General features: G+C 36.0%; 1 protein-coding gene across 34 annotated transcripts in view; it reads right to left on the bottom strand.

Moving 5' to 3' along the window:
* SOX6 (SRY-box transcription factor 6) overlaps window positions 1-20,953 on the bottom strand; it is a 792,566-nt gene that overhangs the window by 218,334 nt on the left and 553,279 nt on the right. For all 34 annotated transcript variants that reach the window (XM_055282275.2, XM_055282287.2, XM_055282273.2 and 31 more), the window contains 2 exons: window positions 9,952-10,124; window positions 7,051-7,119 (listed from right to left, as the gene is read on the bottom strand). In XM_055282275.2, coding sequence (XP_055138250.1) covers window positions 7,051-7,119; window positions 9,952-10,124 — 242 coding nt within the window. The remainder of the gene's footprint in view (window positions 1-7,050; window positions 7,120-9,951; window positions 10,125-20,953) is intronic.

Below are 20,953 nucleotides of genomic sequence, written 5' to 3'. Positions count from 1 at the left end.
ATTAGACACATTTTGTAAACTAGGAAACTGAAGTCCAGTAAGATTTATTCAAGTCACAAACAGGGCAAATGGAGAAAGGATCTGAAATACTGGAAACAGTGCTCCATCAGGCATCAAGAAACCTGGGTTCCCCTTGTGGCTCTGATAATACTGCTTTTTAAGCTCAGACAAGCCTCTGGTATATACCTCAGTTTCCTCGTGTAAACTAAAGGCTTTGGACTAGATTAAGCATGCCCAAAGGTTTTATATATCATAGATCAGCAAAATTTCAAAGACAAGTGGAGACTTACATAGAGTTGGGAACTTTTTATTTTACCAAATAAAACTATTGAAAAACAAAGAAAGCACATACCACCTATTATCACCAATACTTCATAGAAAGGACATTTTAATTCCCCAAAAGGTGGAAAAACGTAATCTCAGGGTTATTTTAAAGTATGGCTTATGATAAACTTACTATATCGTCTTCAACATGGATAGCTACCTATTCTCCCTCTATCCAGTGAATGAGAATCATGATGACGTTTTCGAGTTTAACATTCTGTGAAAGTGCTGGCAGGGTAGAGGGGGAATGTTTAATACAACTCTTACTGTAGTACTCTTTCAAGGGTTTCCCAAAATTCCATTAGAGAACTATCTTCATAATTTTGCCATATCCAAGTACCTAATTACTATTTGCTTAAGATTTTAATTTGACTTTTTCTTTTGGTGTATATATACTTCTAAAGGAAACTTCATATTATACTTCAAATAGAAAATTAAAATCATCTGCCATAAATAGAAGATAACCAGATAACCACGTAAAGAAAAATATTAAATTTATTTAAATTCTAGCTGACTGCCATATTGCATCCAAAGGCTCTGAGAATAAGATGATCTCTCTCTCTCTCTTTCATTATCTCTCTCTCTCTGTCTCAGATTTTAGTACATACTAGAAGAGTATTAAAGACTAACATTAAACTGAGCCCTCAATGTAATGAGAAGGATCAAGGAAAAAAAAAATAGAAGAGAGACATTTTCCTATTCACTATTACGCAATGTCACATGCTGGCCTCACCTGGAACATCTGCCCCACTCTGCTGCACCTCACACTGCCTCTGAAGAGGTAAGGCACTCTCCCACTTTAATTCCAGAAAGCAGAGACTTTGGTTTCCCTGAATTTTTAGTACCACTGGTTTGGGAGAGAGCTGGGGAGTACAGTGCAGTCTAAGAGATAAGCACAGATAGAGAAGGGCGGGTTGTGTAGAGACTGAAGTAACTGAAGGATAGCGCAGAAAAGCTTTGAGATTCACCTTCAGGTTTTAGTCTGCTGAATGAGATCTTTGCCATAAGGCCACACTTGGAAAAACAGCTAACTAGCTGATTCCATTGAGTAGCTCTTGGGATCTGGTCAGTTCTCTTATTTTTAGGCGCATTCCAACTACAACAAACAATCTAGCATGACTAATGTGGAAAAACTAAAGTGTAGTTTTAGTTCACAGCAAGAATTTGTAATTTTTGCTGTTACAGCCCTTGCTAGTCATAATTATAGCAGCTTTACCTATTCTTTATAACCCAGAAACTTTATTATTAAAATGTTTGAAGCAGACTATAGAGCATCTATCATTACTTTTAAAGTTAATTAGATTACATAAAAGAAATAATTAGATTTGCATTTTTATCTTGGTTTTAAACATCCAAAGATCACAACAGCCTGCCTGTGGGCAATTAAAAACAGCATACAGCAGAGACATAGGGAGAGGAAAGAGGGTCTGTTTTTCCTAGCTAATTCATGATTGAAGATAGAATTACAAAATATTTTAAGGGCTTGCTGAAGCTAGGGGCTAATCCTAGACTTCTGAGCTTTGTTTATACCCCTCATTTCTTTGTAAGGGAGTATCAGATGCATGTACAGTGCCAATGGAAGTATCAAATTACTTTCAATAGGTTTATTTAGCCCTTTTCAGAGAAAATTGGAAGGAGATCCATTACCTGATCAATAACATATAAAAAACGACTATTTGCCAGAACCAAAACAGGAGCACTGTAATTGCATTTTGTTCATCAATGCTAAATGCAAATACAAAGAAATACAACCTAAGACAGAGGGACTACGTGGGATTGAAGTCAGCTTCTGACTGTCCTCGGTTTTTCTGTTGGCTGCTCCAGCCATCTCCAAAAGACAATAAATGGAAGGTGCAGCTCTTAAAATTAGAGGTCAATTAGATGCTTAACGATGAAACATATCTTCAAATATATATCTATTATCATTATGCTAGCAAAAAATTAATTAACTAGGTCAAGCAGGTCATGAAGGCTAATGTACAAAGCAATTATTTCTGATCTTTAGACAACTACTTCACATAAAAAGGTAGTCCTTTATTCTGCTCAGCAGATACCTGAAATGCCTGTAGTTAATCGTATTGAAGGAAACAAAAGGTAAGGTCTATCTCCTTAACAGGTGAGAGGACATCTCAAGTTATTCCGTTTAATTGTTTAAGGACAATCACTTCCTTGCTTATAATATTAGCATCTTTCTGGTCACCAAAAAGGAAGAAAGGATAACACACATTAAATGATGCTCTACCACGTGGCAAACATACAGACACACAAAATATATAAATAGCACACAGGCATATATCATAATCAAAATTAAAAACACTGTATATGAAAGATAATCATATATGCTTAAGAACAGAGTACAACTTCAGAGAAGCAATGAACACTGGTTTGGGTAAAAGAAAATAAGCAATATGTATTTCAACATTTAAAAGAAAAAGTTTTCAGATAAGACAAAGAATATTTGCAAAGACACAGCAATGGCACTTAGTTCAGGCCTTCTACAAATAAAGTTTGCCATCCAATGCATATGTTAAATGATGAGGGGAGGGCAATGAATATTGCACATTAATCATAAAGAAAACAAAGCACTAAAAATTTCAAGTCTCATCATTATACCCAAAAAAGACACATGTGTATGAATTGACTAAATCATTGGCCCTTGCCCAGAAAGCCAAACGCCTAAATAAAACCCCACCCAGCCAGTCCATTCTTAAGAGATCATTGTTTAGTTAGTTATGTGAGGAGAGGACACTGCCTATATAGCTCACAATATAAGCCACTTGAAGAACTCTAAAATTGGAGTCTGAAGAGACATGAATAATTGGATAATACTATTCATCCCTGGAAAAGGAAGTTTCTCAGAGATATTTTAATGAGCTGAATTCTTTTGCAAAGACTCAGTTATAGTTGCAAAATTCCATTGTTAAATGTGTTCCTATTGATGTGCTATAGAAACCAAAGAATGTAGTATATTGGATCCATAAAAAAAAATCAAGAAATGAGGATAAAATATTTTCCGTTTTGCCTAGAATTGTCTTATATTTAATCATTGATTAAAATACTGTAAACATGCTTCAATCTGTTTACAACTGTCAAATTAATTAAAAGTGAATTCTGCTTACCAGTTAGCATAACTCAGAAGTAAAATGCTTCGAAATATTAGCTAAGATACTACAGTTCAATGAGTGGGAGGGGGAGGATGAACTTACTGAAGCAGTTATCTTTCCTTTGAAATTACAGCCTACAAATCAACATTCCCAACTCCAAAGATCCATATTCCATGACCTATTAGTTTTGCTTTCCGTAGACTTGGTAAAAAAATATGCTATTTCTGTCCTGGAAATATCAAAAATATCTATTTTTTTCCTGGGCTCCATATCAGGAGAATTACTTAACATGTAAAAAATTAGAGAAATCATCATTTTCCCCAAAGCACAGAGAGATCTGAATTTACAAAGCAAACATTCTCTGAAAAGACCTAATATTAAAGTGATATTTTAATAATCATTTATAATTATTATCCTGATTTATTAAAAGGTAAAAATTGACTCATCAAAACTATAAAAACAGTTCACAAAATCATTCATCATACTTTTCCAACACGGTTTACATGGCTTTAGAAGAATCTATTCAAAAGTTTAGTTAGAATTTACAAAGGCAAAATGATGTTAAAAAATATATTCAAGGAAGAAATATAAATAAAATTGTTAACTGCACATATAAGTTCTGAATAATTGCAAATAAAATAAACATGGGAACTTTTACAATACTATCTTAATCATGCCTTTTCTTATTTCTAATGAAAAATCCTGTATTTCAATTTGTGGAAGCCATTCATTCATTTTCATTTGTTTCCATTATAATAGACCCAGATGTGTCTGTGGGGGGTTGTTACAAGAGGTTAGGCACTCTTCCCTTTGTTTCTATTAAAGCTTGCAAATTGGGGGGTAAAAAAACAGTACTATTTCAGAAGTCAGCATTCTAAACAAGGAACGATCTTGAATGCAACCACCTCATACTCATGACCCGTAGCCAATTGCCATGTTTTGATCTTGCTGACCATGTAAGCTAATAGGTTCTAGGACTCAAGATATAAAAAGAAAAAAAAAGTGTCAAACTTCCTCAAATTGTCTCTGTATTCATCATTTGCTTTTGAAAGAGAAGTTGCGTTTTATTTTTAATATATTTAATAATCTTTAATTCACCTTTAATAATTTTGTTTTATCCTTTGTTCTGTTTTGGGTTCAAATGGGAAAGTGCTTCTTTTTTTCATAGAAAAAAATGTTTGAAGCATCCCTCAAGTCTCATATTTTGCTCAGAAAGCATTTAAAATTAATCCAACAATAATCTCTCTCTTAAATTTGATTAAATTTCAAAAGCCGTATTTGAAAATATAGTTACCCTTTCCCCTTCCAAAAAAAAAAAAAGAAAGTCTGAATATCAAATACCTGTTTTGTAAGTGTCAGAGATGAATACATTTTGTGTAAGGAGTATGTGTTTTTCAGCATTTGAAAAATTTTTTGAATGGTCTCATATGTAGAAGGTAAATACTGACAAGATATGCCATGAAGCAGTAGCTCAGGACAGAATGAACTATAAATACAGGTCTTATTGTTTTCTCTTATTTTTAAAAAAATTTTAATTCTTATTACAAAGAATCTTATATTTCTAAAGTGAATGTAACTCTGACATTGACTGTCTTTATTTTATAATTTATACTGCTAAGTTTAAGTGCTGATTAGCTTAAATTTAAAAAAATTAAACAACAAGAAATATCCACACATTTTAAAAGCAATCAAACTTCTATTAGAAAACTTGAAAAAAATTACTCCTATCTTTTCAAATTGATGTTTCCAAATATTCATTCCAATGAATATTTTAAGATCATGTTCTATAGTTTTCTGAAAAAGATGTAGTCAATTTATAACTACACAATCATATATAAGTAATATATACTAAAAATATTTCATAAAAATATTCTGAACTGATTTGGTTGCTATTCACCTGGAGTTCTCAGTGCCACAGGAAAACATCAGTGAAGACAACCAGTCAGTATAAACAGCACTGGACTAAGAAGTAAAATATATTAGAAAAGAATAAACAAGTAAGTTATAAAGCAGTAGTAAAAACAATAATTAACTGATACAAGAACACCTCAGGGAACTTCCTCCATTCCTGATTTACAAATAGTAAAAACAGAGAGAACTAAATGATCATGTTATTTAACACCTACTGAGTTCTTACAGAGGGATCTACAGAAAAATGTAGGAAGCCACAGGCTAAAAATCTTGACCTGAGCAGTAGGAGCTACATTGAAAATTCTAATAAGGGCAGAACAAGGGAACACCTGGACAGTTATTTAATTAAGGGTCTCAGCATGAGTCATAAAAGAGATATCAGGATGAGAAATTATTCCAAGATTTAATTGTAAAAGCTGACTGTCAAAAATGCCAGACATTCCAACTCATCTATATTTGGACTTTTTATTTTGCAACATATGTACTTGAATATGGAATATTGAATACGACAAAAACCAACAAAAAAGTTGGCTAAGATCTCCTACTGAAAATAGCTGGACAAAATGCCAATTAGGTAAAGGGACTGCTTCAGATACCAAATTAGTACTTTAAGTGCAGTAACTACCTGGAACACTGAGTATGATTAACAAAATGAAGCAAGGATCGAAGGTAAAATCCTTGTTATTCGTCAGTGAGGTAGAATATTGCAGTAAACTATGACATCATGCTACTGATTTTTTTTTAAAAATACAAAAGGGCATGATATTAACTTCAAGAAAAGTAATAATATAATTCAGAATACACTGACACAGCTAGTTTGAATCATAGATCCCAGCAGGTTCTCCAATAATCAAGGGAAACAAGAGTCTATAGTAGGATAGGGATAACTCTGTGATCAGTATTTCTGAGGATTAATCACTAGACAGCCAGTTCCTTATTCTAAGGCTTTCTAGAAGTCACACACCTATATTCCTATTTGGAAAGGGAGACCATTTTCCTTGCCTATCTCAAATAGCTGTTCATTAACAATCAAGTATCTAAAAGAATGACAGAAATCAGACCATCACCTTTCCTCCCCAGATCATTGTAATTATGATCTATATATTTTTACATTGCCATAAGAAAAAGGGATTTTCTACACCATGTCATAATTATTCAGGAACAAGTTTTTCTTCCTTTTTAGACTGTAAGCTCCTTGAAGACAAACTATCACTCATTAATCTTTCTATTCCCTTTAGCATCTAGAAGGAACACAGTTAATATTTGTTAAGGAACAAATTATTAACAGCCTTTTTCCAGATTTTTCTCATAATTGGTCCAATTAGTCGTAACAAGTAAATTAAAAGTAAGTTCTCTCTACAGTACTATTACATGGTAAAATACAAAACAGAAAGTGGTCAGTGGCAATAAAAAATACCATCTGTATGCTACCTGGGAGACCATTAGGTTCCCAGTAGGTAGTGTTAGGCAAAAGGCAAAAAGAAAAAAGATAAGGGTTATTTTGCTTACATATCACATCAGAGAAGAATGCTTAGGCCACCATCTAGTCCATATTTCTTACATTCAATTATAGAATTGTGCACAACATCCTTGAAAACAGCCCTATTGGTGCTGTTTATAAGACAGGGGTACATCTGCAGAGTTTTAAATTCCATTTTCAAGGAGGAAAGTATCTAAGTATAATCAGACGAGAGTAATAAAATACACTGACCTGGATCTGTTGCTGCAGGAGATTAATTTTGTGCTGCTGTTGCAGAAGTTGCTGCTGTTGTCTCGCAATCTATCAGAAATAAAGTTTCATTAAGTTAAAATGAAATGCTTACACCTCTGCCATTACCTCAGGTATTTCTCCTGGTATTACAACAATGTTTTACTACACCTCTATGTGAAAGAGTTCCTATAAAATGAGAGAGGCCAAATCAGAAAGATGGATGAAAGGAAAAATTTTTAAACAAGTGCCATCTCTCTGCTTTATCTGTAGGAAAACTACCCCTTCTATTATATTTGTGAGCTATTCACCTGTATCTTCACTGGTCAGCTGGAAATCATGGGATTTTAGAAATCGAATCCTTGTAGAATAGAGATAGAAAAATCTCCGGCTACATTTTTCTAAATGGCTTAATTTGTATGTAAAAAGTAAAATCTGTAAGCAAAGACAGGCAAAATCTTTCTATTACTGTTTAATATGGTCTATGTTGGCAAAACCTTTCCTGATACAAAGATTTTCAGAACTGATACATTTACAAATATTGTTAAAGGAGTGCCAAAGAACACAGCAAAAAGTAAAAAATCTTTAGCTTTTTTTGTTGATGCTGTATGTGATGTACAAAATATTTTTAAAAACAAATTAAGCTGTAATTTAGCATTTATCCATTTATCCTTTTGAGGACAATGTGTTTATTTCACAGTACAGGATCTATATACAAATTTTATATTTCCTTGTTTCATCCAACAATCAAATTCAACATCTAAACACATTATCTGGTCTATAAAAAGAAATGTTAACCATTTAATGCAAGCCCTACTGATGACTGTCTCTGGCCCTCAGGAGGTCAAATAGCTTCCTTAGGATAATAGTGTTTACTATGAAGTATCAGTCAGGCATCAGGCCGCTATTGACTCAAAAGCTGAACTGCTACAGCTTGAAGTCCAGAGAGATGATCCTTCGTGAGAACACACTCACTGCCAACCTAGGAAGCCAGAAAGAAAAGGAGCCAGAGAGCACTCAGAAGGATTTTGTTTAGTAGTGCCTTTTTGTCAAGAGTGTCTTTTCTTCCTATTTCTTCCTACTTACAAAGCCAGTATTCTAGAATGGGTTATGTTGGAAGTGAAAATGAGTGTAAATCAGTTCCAAGCTATATACTTCCCAAGCCTTTTTGATGTTTTAGCCTATGCAGGGGATAATGCCCAAATTATATTTCATTCAGCACAAGATGACAACATAGCAGTCTGCTTCTAAATGTTGCTTTATGATTTCGGATGACAACTGGTTCCTACTGGAAGCCATGATAAAGCTGCCCCCCTAATGTAGACTACAGTGTGAGAAATGAGACGACTCCTTGTCAGAGCTTTATACTTAAAGTGGAAATAGTATTTAATCAGGTTGGGATGGCCCACTCTGCTTGTGGATATTCAAATCAGAAATGTACAACTCATTCTGCAGCTCTAGGTATATATGCTGGATCCTCTGAATATTTATTTCCTCTTAGCAAACCAGTGAAACGCCACTAGGCATCTAATATTGATGGTCCCTCCTAAATGATAAAGTGCTGTATAGAAATGCATCCAAAACACCACAGTGCAATTACTATCATCCACTCTAGACGTATGGGTTTGACACAGTGAAGTATGGTACATAAGCACCATGTGGCTCAAATTCTGAATTTTATTTGCCAATCGGTTGAGCTACATGCTCGCTTCATTGAGCATGACAACCTAGTTTTAAGTGTCATTTAATTTTCATTTTGAAATATAATTACAAAGTGTTCACTGTAAGATATCACTCGTCTGCAAATGTGTCAAGATTAATTTGTGCTAGCTTATTCACAAGTGTCAATAGTTAATTACTGTGTCATCTCTGGATGGCTAAATGACATTCTAACTTCTGATTTTTTACAGTGTTCCTTTATGTTATTTTCCATTAGGGGCTGAGTCCATATTCCTACATGTGGGCAAATATTCAAGCATATAAAATACCAGACATCACAACTCATTAAAATCAACAGAGCATATATTGCTCTATATACTCCTATAAAATACATTTAACTGAAAAGATAATTCCAGTAATAATGTCAGATTCCTAAAAACTGCACATTAATTTAGATCTGTCTGATCTAAAGCATCAGGGACTACTCTATAGGATCATTGTTAGATTAATGTACTCTTATGAGACAAGAAAAAACATTTGAGAAAGTGATTTATTTTTAAAAGACATACATTTAAACTTTGCTATTTTTTCTTCATTCTCAATTCTAAGTCAATCAAGTCAAATACTTATAGGAACCATGTACTAATTTGTATTCAATGACTTACCTATGCTATAAATAGTGACCATGTGATATATCATCCAAACCAAGAAAACTTTCACAGGTAAAAGGAGGCAGGGTATTATTACTCTAGAAAACAGGCATTATATCAGGGCTATCTGGGGAAAACTGAAATGTATGGTCACCTCTTTGGACTTTAAACCTGAAGAAAATCATTGGACCAATGAGATAAAAGATTCCCAAAGTTTTTCTGGAACAGAACCCCCTTTTTCTGGATGAGGAAAATAAGGCCCAGAGAAAAGTCACTTACTCATAGTGAAGCTACAGAGGGATTATATGTGATGTCTATATGAATAAGCATCCCCAAATCATTAATCAAATCCAAACCTGAAACAATGTATCATTTTAGTTATGCCCAGTTGCTATGATGCCTTTTTTGTACACATATTCCCTCAATATTCTTGAAGAGCCTAGATTTCCAGAAGGCTTTTTTTTTTCCGTCTTTTCTTATTTTTTATTTTTATTTTTTAGGAAAGCTTCCAACAAATAAGCCAATCAATCTGACTACTCTCTGAGCCTGGCACATTCCACATCTCCAGTTCGTCAGCGCCTTTTGCAGGGCTCACCTGTTCTTGCTGTTGGCGAGCAAGGTCCATTTGCTGCCGTTGTTTCTCAATTTGTGAGGCTGCCAGTTTTTTCTGCTCATCATGCGCTGCCAGTAGCTGCTCCCGTAAACTGATCAGCTGGGTAATCATGGTGGAGAGCTGCCGTTCTTTTTCTGCCAGGCTCTCAGGTGTGCCTAAAATGGAAGCAAGAAGAGATCTCACAAGCTTGAGAAATACCTGGACGAATAAGGGGGACGAGGGCAGAATTTAGAAAGGGACTATCCTAAGACATTTAAAGATCTGGGACAATGACTGGAGGCCATTGAAGGTGCAGGAACACCAGAGAGTAATTACAGCAGTGGAATGAATGCTAGGGTTCCTCACTGTTCCTGCCAAGAGAGAGTATTGTCACTAGTAAAATTCTCACTCACTCTCCCCTCTTGCTCTAAAAAAGGCAGACTTACCCCATTTTCTCCTTTTTGCCCCCAATCTATCTGATCAAGCTAGGAAATCCACGATATTTAATATGAAAGATCAGAAACTATAGATTATATTAATATTCTATAATCACCTCTAAGCTCAGTGACTAACAGTATCTAAGACATAGTAGGTGCTTAATAAAAGTTACTTGAGGAAGTTTCTGATCCTTGCCTTCACAAAATTTTCTATTGTACAAAGATCTGTCACTGAAGTTTAGAAGTTAGGAGTCAATCTCTTGGCCATAGAGAGAATACTACACAGAGAATTAAAACTGCCTCAGGTGACAAAAGATTGAATGTGATTTTTTTTTTTTCCTGAGAAAGGATCAAGCTAAAATTCCCAAGTTCATCTGTGAAGGCAACAGTGTTGCTTGGGGGGCTCTATCACCCCTTTGTCATTTGTCATTTTTCAAAGAGAAAAAAACACATTCAAGGTTGAAAAGGTTATGCATAAGGATATGCTGTTTAATGAATATGATGTCGCTGAACACTTATGGTATGCACTAATGGTGCTGAGCAGTCTTTTTATGGGCAAATTGCACAGCTCTCCTAAGTAAAGGGTACAGAATCCTTTTGTGAATCTAAATTAGAGCATTTTACCGCAGCATAAGATAAGAATTTCAACCCACTGTATCTGAGCCACACAGATTTCATTATGAAGAAATGATCTGTGATTTGAAAGCTTTTCAGAAAAATGCCACCAGCTGTCAAAGGGGACAAAGATTGCCAATTTTTGTGTGTGCAGGAGAGACTTCCAACCTCCTTATGAAACCCCTCATTCCTACTAAGAAAGCACCATTACGATCTGAGAAAATATTTTAATTATGAGTGGCCTTATTTTTAAAGTAGCCCAAAGGAGAAAGAGAAACTTCAGAGGATGCAGGCCAGCACTTGTTAGTATATAATTTCTGAAAGGTAGGACTGACATCAACAGAGAAGCTACCACATTTAGGACCATCATGGGATTCTTAATGTCAACTGGGGTCCAAAAAAAAGAAAAGCTGTTAGTATCTCTTATATCCTCAGATTTACTGAGCTCAACAATGGCCTAAAATCAAAATTAAAGGAAAAATAAAGTTGTTATAAAGTGTATTCCACTGATAAGGAAACAAATACTCTATCAAGGCTAGTGGCCAGCTACTCCTTCTAGATCCTGGAATTTATTCAAAGAAAATGGGTTTTTACTTCGGCAATGGGAATTTCATCTTGGTAAAAGGAAGAATTTATTGATCCAGAACTTCCAAAATACAAAAGTACGTTCCCAAAAAGAATCATAAGATCCATAAGATCTCTTGAAAAGGACAAAAAGTTAAACTAATGTATTTGTTAATATATACAGGAATGAGAAAATACAACACAAGAATGATTTTTTTAAATTTACATATTGAATAAATTTTTAATTCAATAAACATTTTCTGAATTGCAACTACGTGTCAGGTACTATAACAAGAACTAAGGACAGCGTGGCAAGTAGAAGCAGACACAGTCCCTATTCTTAGGCATTTCGTAGTTCAAAATTTGAAGAGACAGGCTGGGCATGGTGGCTCATGTCTGTAATCCTAGCACTTTGGGAGGCCGAGGCAGGTGGCTCGCCTTAAGTCAGGAGTTCATGACCAGCCTGACCAATATGGTGAAACCCCGTCTCCACTAAAAATACAAAAATTAGCTGGGCATAGTGGTGGGTACCTGTAGTCCCAGCTACTTGGCAGGCTGAGGCAGGAGAATCGCTTCAACCCGAGAAGCAGAGGTTGCAGTGAGCCGAGGCCATGCCACTGCACTCCAGCCTGGGTGTCGGAGCGAGACTCTATCTCAAAAACAAAAAAAAAAAATTGAAGAGACACCTTAATCATGTAATCAAACATGTAAATGTAAACAACAACTACATAGGAATTACAAATAAGACAAATGTTCTGTGGGAGTTTAACTAAATTTGGGTGCCCAAGTTCAGGGAGAGTAATCTGAAAAAGCAACAAATTAATAGAAGGATAAATAGGAGTTAACTAGACGAAGAGTTGGAGCATGGTTTGAAGGAGCTTTCCAGAAAACGTGAAATTGCAATGACAAAGAAACTACAACTGAAGAAAGGGTTGCAAGAGGGTGGTTGGTGGTCAAGGAACTTTTCCAAAAAAGAAAACACTATAGGCAAAGGTCGTGTGTGTGTGTACACATATGTTGGGGATGGGGGACCGTTTGGTGTGTTCCAGAAATTGAAAGAAGTTAGTGAAACTTGAGCAAGGAAAATAAACAGGAATAGAGCATTAGATTAGACTAGAGAGCTAGTAAGAGGGCATACCATTCAGCCCCTTATAGACCATGTGTGATGATCTACATATTTATTCTAAGAATGATTCCTAATCACTATTTTAAGAAACGAGTGATATGGTCATTTTGGTTGCAGTGTGGTGAATAGATTGCAAAGACATGAGATAAATGGGATGTATACATATTTTATTATTATATTTTGTGCAATATTCTAACATACATGTAATTGTATTGTAATACCTGTATATATGATATAAGTTAAGAGAAGGTTTATTGGATATAGTGATAGTTACTGTACTATAATTTTTTGTTAATAAAGAAGAGCTTACACAGGAAATTTTGGGCAAGGACCAATACAAGAGTTGGATCTAGTATTTAGATTCCCCAATAACTACTGGAAAATTTTCTCTTCTTCCATCTTAAGCAATCTTTCAACCATCTTCAACTTATTCCCCTTTCTCCTTTGCATAGGCACAGAGAGGCCAAATATAATACATAAATGACTTCTTAGCCTCTTCTGTTCACAGTGAAGCCAAAAGATTTATAAATGCATTAGTGCTTCCAGGGTTAATAGATATGTATAAGCATACCTGAATTTATGGAATAACACCATTTAGCTGAATCCAATTGTAAACAGTCAGTGCCATCTAAACTTTTTCTTTGGACTTAAAAGATACATGTTTAAGAAGAAAATACAGAAAGCGATATTTTTAAAATGAGAATTTAAACACTCATATAAGGCTGTCACTATTTTTTCCTTAAACTTGAGGAGTACATACAGTCAACCCCCGCTATCTATAGGTTGCACATCCACTGATTCAACCAACCACAGACTCAGCCAACCTCGAACTGAAAATATTTTTAAAATAATAACAACACAATAAAAAATATCACAAATAAAACAACACAATATAACAACTCTTCACACAGCATTTACATTTTATTAGGTGTTATAAGTAATCCAGAGATGATATGAAGTATGTGAAAGAATGTGCATGGGTTATATGCAAATACCAGGCCATCTTACATAAGGAACTTGAACATCCTCAGATTTTTTAATGTATATATTTTGAATAGTGGCATTAAAAATGAAGTTGGAGTGAAGCATAGTAGTGTAACAAGTCTGAAATTCCCCCTGTATTGGGGATCATATATATAGCCAAGTAGCCCTTGGGGCTCAAATTAGGGAAAAAACAATTTACACCATAAAATAGCTTATATTCAAAATGTGCAGATTAATTTGTGCGTGTGCGTGGCGGTGGGAGGGGGATGCATTTTTCTTTTCTGTACCCACTGTATTTGTTCGGGTATAATGGTTTGAAGCCAAGCATTTAAGACCTATAATGCGGATTTTCCTGTTTTAATTAACAGCATGTGTTTATGCCACTGTAATAAAAATAACATCAAGTCTAAATCACACTGACCATCCAACCTGTGAATACAAGTTTTTTTATCTTAAAAAAATTAAACATGAAACTTCACCATGGCAAAGGAACTACAATTGTAAGAGTTGCTGAAAGAACAGATAATGATGAGACATAAAGGAGCAACCAAAATATAGTCAAGTTTTGTTAAGGATGGCAAAAGATCTTAGAATGCTCTTATGCATTAACTCCATATAGAAAATAGTATATTGGCCAGGGACAGAGGCTCGTGCCTGTAATCCCAACACTTTGAGAGGCCAAGGTGGGGAGATCGCTTGAAGCCCAGAGTTTGAGACCTACTTGGGCAACATAGTAAGAACCTGTCTCTCCAAAATTTTTTTGTAAAAAACAAGCTGAGCATAGTAGCACACACCTGTAGTCCCAGCTACACAGGAGGCTGAGGCAGGAGGATTACTCGAGCCCAGGAGTTCAAGACTACAGTGAGCCATGATTGCGCCACTGCACTCCAGCCTGGGTGGAAGAGACTATCTCTCAAAAAGAAAGAAAAGAAAAATCATGTCCTAAATCATGTTTGGAGGTTTGAAAAAATCAACTTGGAAAAAAAGTAAACCAACTTCTGATCATCTGCCCAGGCCAGCAGAGGTCATCAGGAGCTACCTAACATCATCTGTTTCATGTCCTTCAAGCTATCTCTTAAAATGATTCTCTAAAAAGCACTGCCAGAAAATAGTCTTCTGCCCAGCTCCCACATAAAAACAGAGGTAGTTTCATAAACCACAAAAAGGGAACCAGCAAAAACACTTCTGTACACAGCTTCTCTACAAGTCAGCATGCCTTTTATCCAACATCACACACAGTGTGCGCCTGACACTCTCTACTATAAACTGTATCTATTCTCCAACTCCAAAGACAGTGCAGCAGGGCTTTTTTTTTTTTCTTTTTTTTTTTGTTCCATGGGGTCTTCTTTATCCCCAAACCACATCTGTCTTGAGTTTCTCTCAGATTAGTCAGGTGGATCAGTGCTCCCCAGGGCCTGCTCCAGCTGAAGTATTTTAATTTGACTAAACACCTGATTTATTTTATCTCTCCGATGAGAAAGGCAGTTTGTCTTAATAGAGCCTGTCAGCCCACAGCCCCATTCACAGCAATTTACAGGCAGCCAGGGACGCTGGAAGAGAAGAGTGCCGTGATTCTGTATTTTATCCTCCTCCAGAAAGCACCTAAAAGCAGCTATTCACTGCTACTGCATGTGGCATTTTAGAACTGAATTAGCTTTTTATTCAAGCAACTACACTTGTTGTGAATAGCTTATCTGTAAAATTGCTACATTCACTACTGATTTTATTAACCTTTGGCTCTATCACAAAATGGTCTTCAGTTAGGAAAGACCTTTAAAATTGACACATTTTTTTTCTTAGGGGCCTTTATTCCAGTGACTTCAGATTTACTGAATTTGATCCATTGAATTCTTTACCAGTTGTACTTAAAATTTTGAGTCTCAATAGGAAGTCAATAGTGCGTAAATAAGGAAACACTTTTCAAAATATAAATATGATGACAATTTCCCCATCAAAAGTTTTCAGATACCATCTTTAATTATAACAGTTTCAAAATCAGCCCTCTAGCCTTTTTTGGTCACAATCTGAAGAAGTTGAAAAAAAAAATAACTGAAATGTACTATTTTTTTTTTAACTTTACAAACTATTACTACCTGTCCCCAGGCCCAAAGCCACAGAGAAGATTCAAAACAGATGAGAATTTAGGTAAAATGAGATAAATAAGACAATTCTCTTATTGATATAGCATGAAAAATTAAAATAAAAAATTAAGTTTCAAATTTATTTAAAAGCCTTTTTTTACATCAGTTCACAAAAGTTAGCACAACAGTCTGCTAATGCTAATTTTGCCCTTATGAAATATATATAATCAAAATCAGTGGTGCTAGAAATAAGACTGGTCATTGGGAAGTCACTGAAGACCAGATCCGGATAAGGCAGGCAACTTGCAGAGCACTTTACCAAATGGAGATTTACCTCACCTCTTCCACAGTATTCCCATACCTAGAACTTTTACAATATAAAAATCTTAAACAGGTCATTCATTAAATAGATATTCTCTGAAAGGGAGTCACCACTATGTGATGACAACTAAGTTTTTCTAATGAGAAAATCTAGAAACAACACAGCAATGGAGAAAGAGAAAAAGAGTTAGGAGAGGAAAAGAGAGAAAATGAGTACGAGAACAGCTAAATTAAATTTTGCGCATTTCTCCACATCCTTTTTATCTCTAATAAAATGGGCTAGGCATGGTGGCTCACAATTGCAACCCTAGCAATTTGGGAGGCTAAGGTGGCAGCATCTCTTGAGACCAGGAGGTTGACGCTGCAGTGAGCTATGATTGCATCACTGCACTCCAGTCTGGGTGACAGGGTGAGAGCCTGTCTTTAAAAAAAAATAAAAATAAATGAAGGGCAATGGTGTTAAAATACCAAGCCAAATAAAATTAATAGTCAACAAATGGCATTCTCTAGAAACATGTCCCAGGGAATTTAAAATGAGATTTAAACCTAGACATTCTCCTGTATTAGATCAATGCACACATTAATAAACTTAATCGGACTTAGCAATGAAATTATAAGAAACCTGGGTAACTAACAAATGTCTTTGTTTAGAGTAGTGGGTAGGGGTGGCACTGACACTGGAGTGGAGTTCTGATGAAGATACACTTTTTCACATAAATCCTAGAAAGATTAAAGCACTTAACAGTAATTCCAAAGCAACATCAATCAAGGAACTCAGCCAACAATCCAGAAAGATTGTAAATTAAGTTGAAAACAAAAGCTCTTAAGAATCAATTCCCTGGTCAGTTCTAATTTTTTTTAATGGATATCGTTTTAGAAGAAAGCCAAAATAACAATGCTAGTCATAAAAGAAAGCTGCATTGCTCTTTTCTACCCACAGATAACCTGGGAAAACTGCTGCATCTTTACACTGCAGCCTCCTCATACATCTGATGGACTGTGATGTCTCCACTTCACAAGCTCAGTCCATCATTTAGCATTGGCCTTTTTGGATATAGCCTTCTTTTAAATGTCACAAAACATAGCAGCAAAAAGTCAACAAAAAATAAAACAGGGTAAGCTGGAGAGACTAACAATCTATCAGAAGGTCCCCTGATAAAAGTTACTTTGTGGTGACTGCCTGAGAAAGGAACCCCTGTCCCAGCATACCAGCAGCTAATTTGAGTTCTGAATCCAATAGCAGTTTTAAAAGCTTTCCACACTAAAGGGCCCCAGTGCATCACAAAGATAAAGGATTTCAGTACAAAACCACCACAAAGACCTCTATTATCTTATCAGTCTTTGGTTACAACAGCTGAACCAATATGACTAAATTCTGAATGACTTTTTTCAAAACAGCAGAATACTGGAATTTCTTTGTTTTCTCATCAGTCAGCTATTGTCATTGCTCCCATATGCTACTGTCCATTCCTCAGTAAATAAAAGTTTAATAAATGCAGCAATTGTGCTCCTAGGAATCACTTAGGGACCACTTCACAGGAAGTGTGCCTCATGAGTTGAGGTATAGGCTGTTTGTTACTGTTGTTGTTGTTTTCTTTTTCACTGAATGTATGAGAATTTCCTTCTTGATATTCACATTTAAAATGTCATTAGAATCTACAGTGTACAAACAAGGCAAAAATACCCAGGTATTTCCTAAATTAAGATCAAACTCTCCTACACCAGGCACACTCAAGTCTCCTACTTCCCCTCTTCCTGGCTGCAAAAGGAAGTCTATTCCTGGATCAACTGAGGTCTATTCATGTTGCAAATCCTAACAGAGCAAGAACAATCCATGGAATCCTGCCATCTAGGCTCCCAACCTCACAGCTGGGCTTTTAGCCCATTGTGCTTTATAAGCCCATCCTTTTTGGATCTGGAAACGAAGGTATTCTGAAACATCTCTCCTTCAATATAAGACAGACTGTCTTTACGTTACTGTTCTTTGTGGGTGACTGCCAATCACTGGCTACATCTCCATAACCTACACATAAAAATAGTAATTTCTGGCCTTTCAGAAACGTGAAATTCTTTTGTCCTTTAAAGGGAAAAAACAATTAAATCATTTGTGTCACTATCACCACCAAGTATTGCAGAATTGGCTGTTTCTCTAGAAGCTCCATGAGCGTTAGGAGAGGAAGGGAAGGAGTAAGAAAAATAGACTTTATTAACAAGGCATTTTCTTAAAAATTCTTGTTATCTTAATCCTCATCTGAAAAGTTACCTTGTTATTTTCATTTCACAGATGAAAAACTAAGCTATTGGGAGAGAAAGTAATTTGACCAAGTCATAGAGCATTTAACTGAATTTGAATTCACATCTTCTGATTTTTAATCCAAGCAAGTCTAGAGTCTAAGAAAGAGGTATCTTCCCTCATCTCACACTTAGAATACATAGTTAGGGAATTTCTAAAAGTTAGGAGCAATGTTCTGAGGAACCAAGAATCCTAATGCTATTTACAGCTAAGAGATATACAACTAAAAGGAATGAAGAAATATACAACTTCTCAGTTAAGGCTTTGTTTACAAAATAAGGCAAAAAACTTGGCTAGCAATCAGACAACCAAAGAGGTCAATAAATTGAACTTTGACATCTTGTGGATGTGAAAACAGATCTTGACATCAAGTGACATGTCTGAATTACTCTGGAAATTAGCAGCAAGCCTGGCAGACCAGATTCTCTGTATGCTTATTCCCCAACCCTTCTCTTCCCAAATAGCATATGGCTTCCTGGTTTCAGGCCCAGATACAGTGATTATGCAGACTCCGACATTCTCTGGCATTCTCCAGCATTCTCCAGCATTCCAGATACAATATTTACAACACCCATGAAAGTATGAGAAATACACTCAAATATTTGCATGAGTCCAGTGTGCTGCTGCCCCGGGTGCAGTGTATCTGTAGGCTGAGGCTGTCAGGTTCTAGCCAAGAGAAAGGTATGTGGAGAAGTCTAGGAAGTGAGTCTAGCATGATTTGAGAAACCTCCCAGACACAACTAAGGCTTGGGACAGTTGCCCATACAAACACACCACATACTGTGCCCATTTCTAGGGTGTATTTACAATTTGCCTAGAGGAAATCAAGGGAATCTCTGCTCTAGCCCACTATGCCCCTTCATACAATAATAATAGCTTAAACTTATAATACAATTGCTTTGCACTGGGAAAAGCTTTATATATTAAGTCATCTATTCCTCACAACAGTCCTATGAAGTAGGTCATATTGTTACCCCCACTTTAAAGACAAGGAAACTGAAGCATGCAAAGGTAAATCAGCTTGCCCAAATCCTTAGCTATTAAATCATATATCTGAGATTCAAAATCAGCAAGTCTGGCAACAGATTCTGTCCTCTTAACCACTATGATAAATGGAGAATGGAACTCCTGAATGTCCTACCTTCTCAAAATTACTTTACCCAACAGACAACGTACCTGAGATTTTCCTTATAATCTATTTTTAAGGATGTTTTGTTTTGTTGGAATATAATATTTCCTAAATATAATGTTTACTAAAGTGAAAGCCCTTATCTAGGGAAGTATCCATGACACTCTATTTTCTTTAAAATATCCCAGCGACTAGTACAATGTCCTGTGACCTTTCAGTCCAAGTCACAAATATCCAACACAGCTTGTAGTCATCTAATTTACTCTCCTCTTCCATACTCACTGTCATACTCTTTTTTTTTCTTACTCTGATCTTGTTCCCTCCAAGTTCACTGGTACTCAGACTTCTACCTTGATTTCTAATTTTCATTCCACTAGACTTCTGGACCTGGACTCTCAAATGGTAGAAATTTGGCTTCCCCAACAGACTGATTTGACTGGTCCTCTGTCTTCTTCTTTTTTCTTTTTGAGATGGAGTCTCACTCTGTTGCCCAGGCTAGAGTGCAGTGGTGTGATCTCGGCTCACCACAGCCTCCACCTCCCAGGTTCAAGTGATTCTCCTGCCTCAGCCTCCCAAGTAGCTGGGACTACAGATGCCTGCCACCACACCTGGTTAATTTTTGTATATTTAGTAGAGATGGGGTTTCACCATGTTTCACAGGCTGGTCTTGAACTCCTGACCTCAGGTGATCAGCCCGCCTTGGCCTCCCAAAGTGGTGGGATTACAGGCGGGAGCCACCACGCCCAACCTCCTCTGGCTTTTTAGTGCCCCATTTTGGCTCCTCTACGAATTCCCTATTCCAGGTCTGTCATGAAACACATCCCTGCCCCAAAATCATTTGATCAGCAAACTAGATAGTCCAGTTCAGTCATGCTTTTTCTGTGTTGTCTGTAGCTATCAGGACATCCCAGTGAGTGTGGCTGTTGCAACTACTGAGACTTTAATGAAAACAGGTGCTCAAAAAAACCTTCAATTCCAATGAAACTGACCGACAAGGGAGATTATGTTTTTATATAATCATAGATAGTTCACAGTTTCCTGAATTATAGTGCTGAGTATATATGATCAGGCAACAGGCAAGTAACACAGATCCCACCTATCACAAACTCATATTGTGAGTCTATAGAGGGAAAATGGAAATGGAAATTTCATATTGATTCCAAAAATTGCTGTTTCTTTTATTGTTCTTTTATAGTTAAATATAGCTGGATAAATAGCATGTTCTTTTCATTCACAATGTTGACCTTAATAATGATTCCTGGGTAAAATAGGTGCTGCCAAATATATCTCATCAGTGTATTATGAAAATAAAACTTCTTTCAAGGTTATCTAATGTTTCCTATGTAGCATTCACAATATTCAGGGCACAGAAAATAATGGAATGTCAAAGAGAAGAAAAGACAATTAAAGACTGGGTCCAGAAATGACCAAGAGTCTCCTGTCACAGGATTATTT

This window comes from Symphalangus syndactylus, chromosome 6 (genome assembly GCF_028878055.3).
Source record: "Symphalangus syndactylus isolate Jambi chromosome 6, NHGRI_mSymSyn1-v2.1_pri, whole genome shotgun sequence".
Classification (NCBI taxonomy): Eukaryota; Metazoa; Chordata; class Mammalia; order Primates; family Hylobatidae; genus Symphalangus; species Symphalangus syndactylus.
This window is presented reverse-complemented; position numbering and strand designations above follow the sequence as displayed.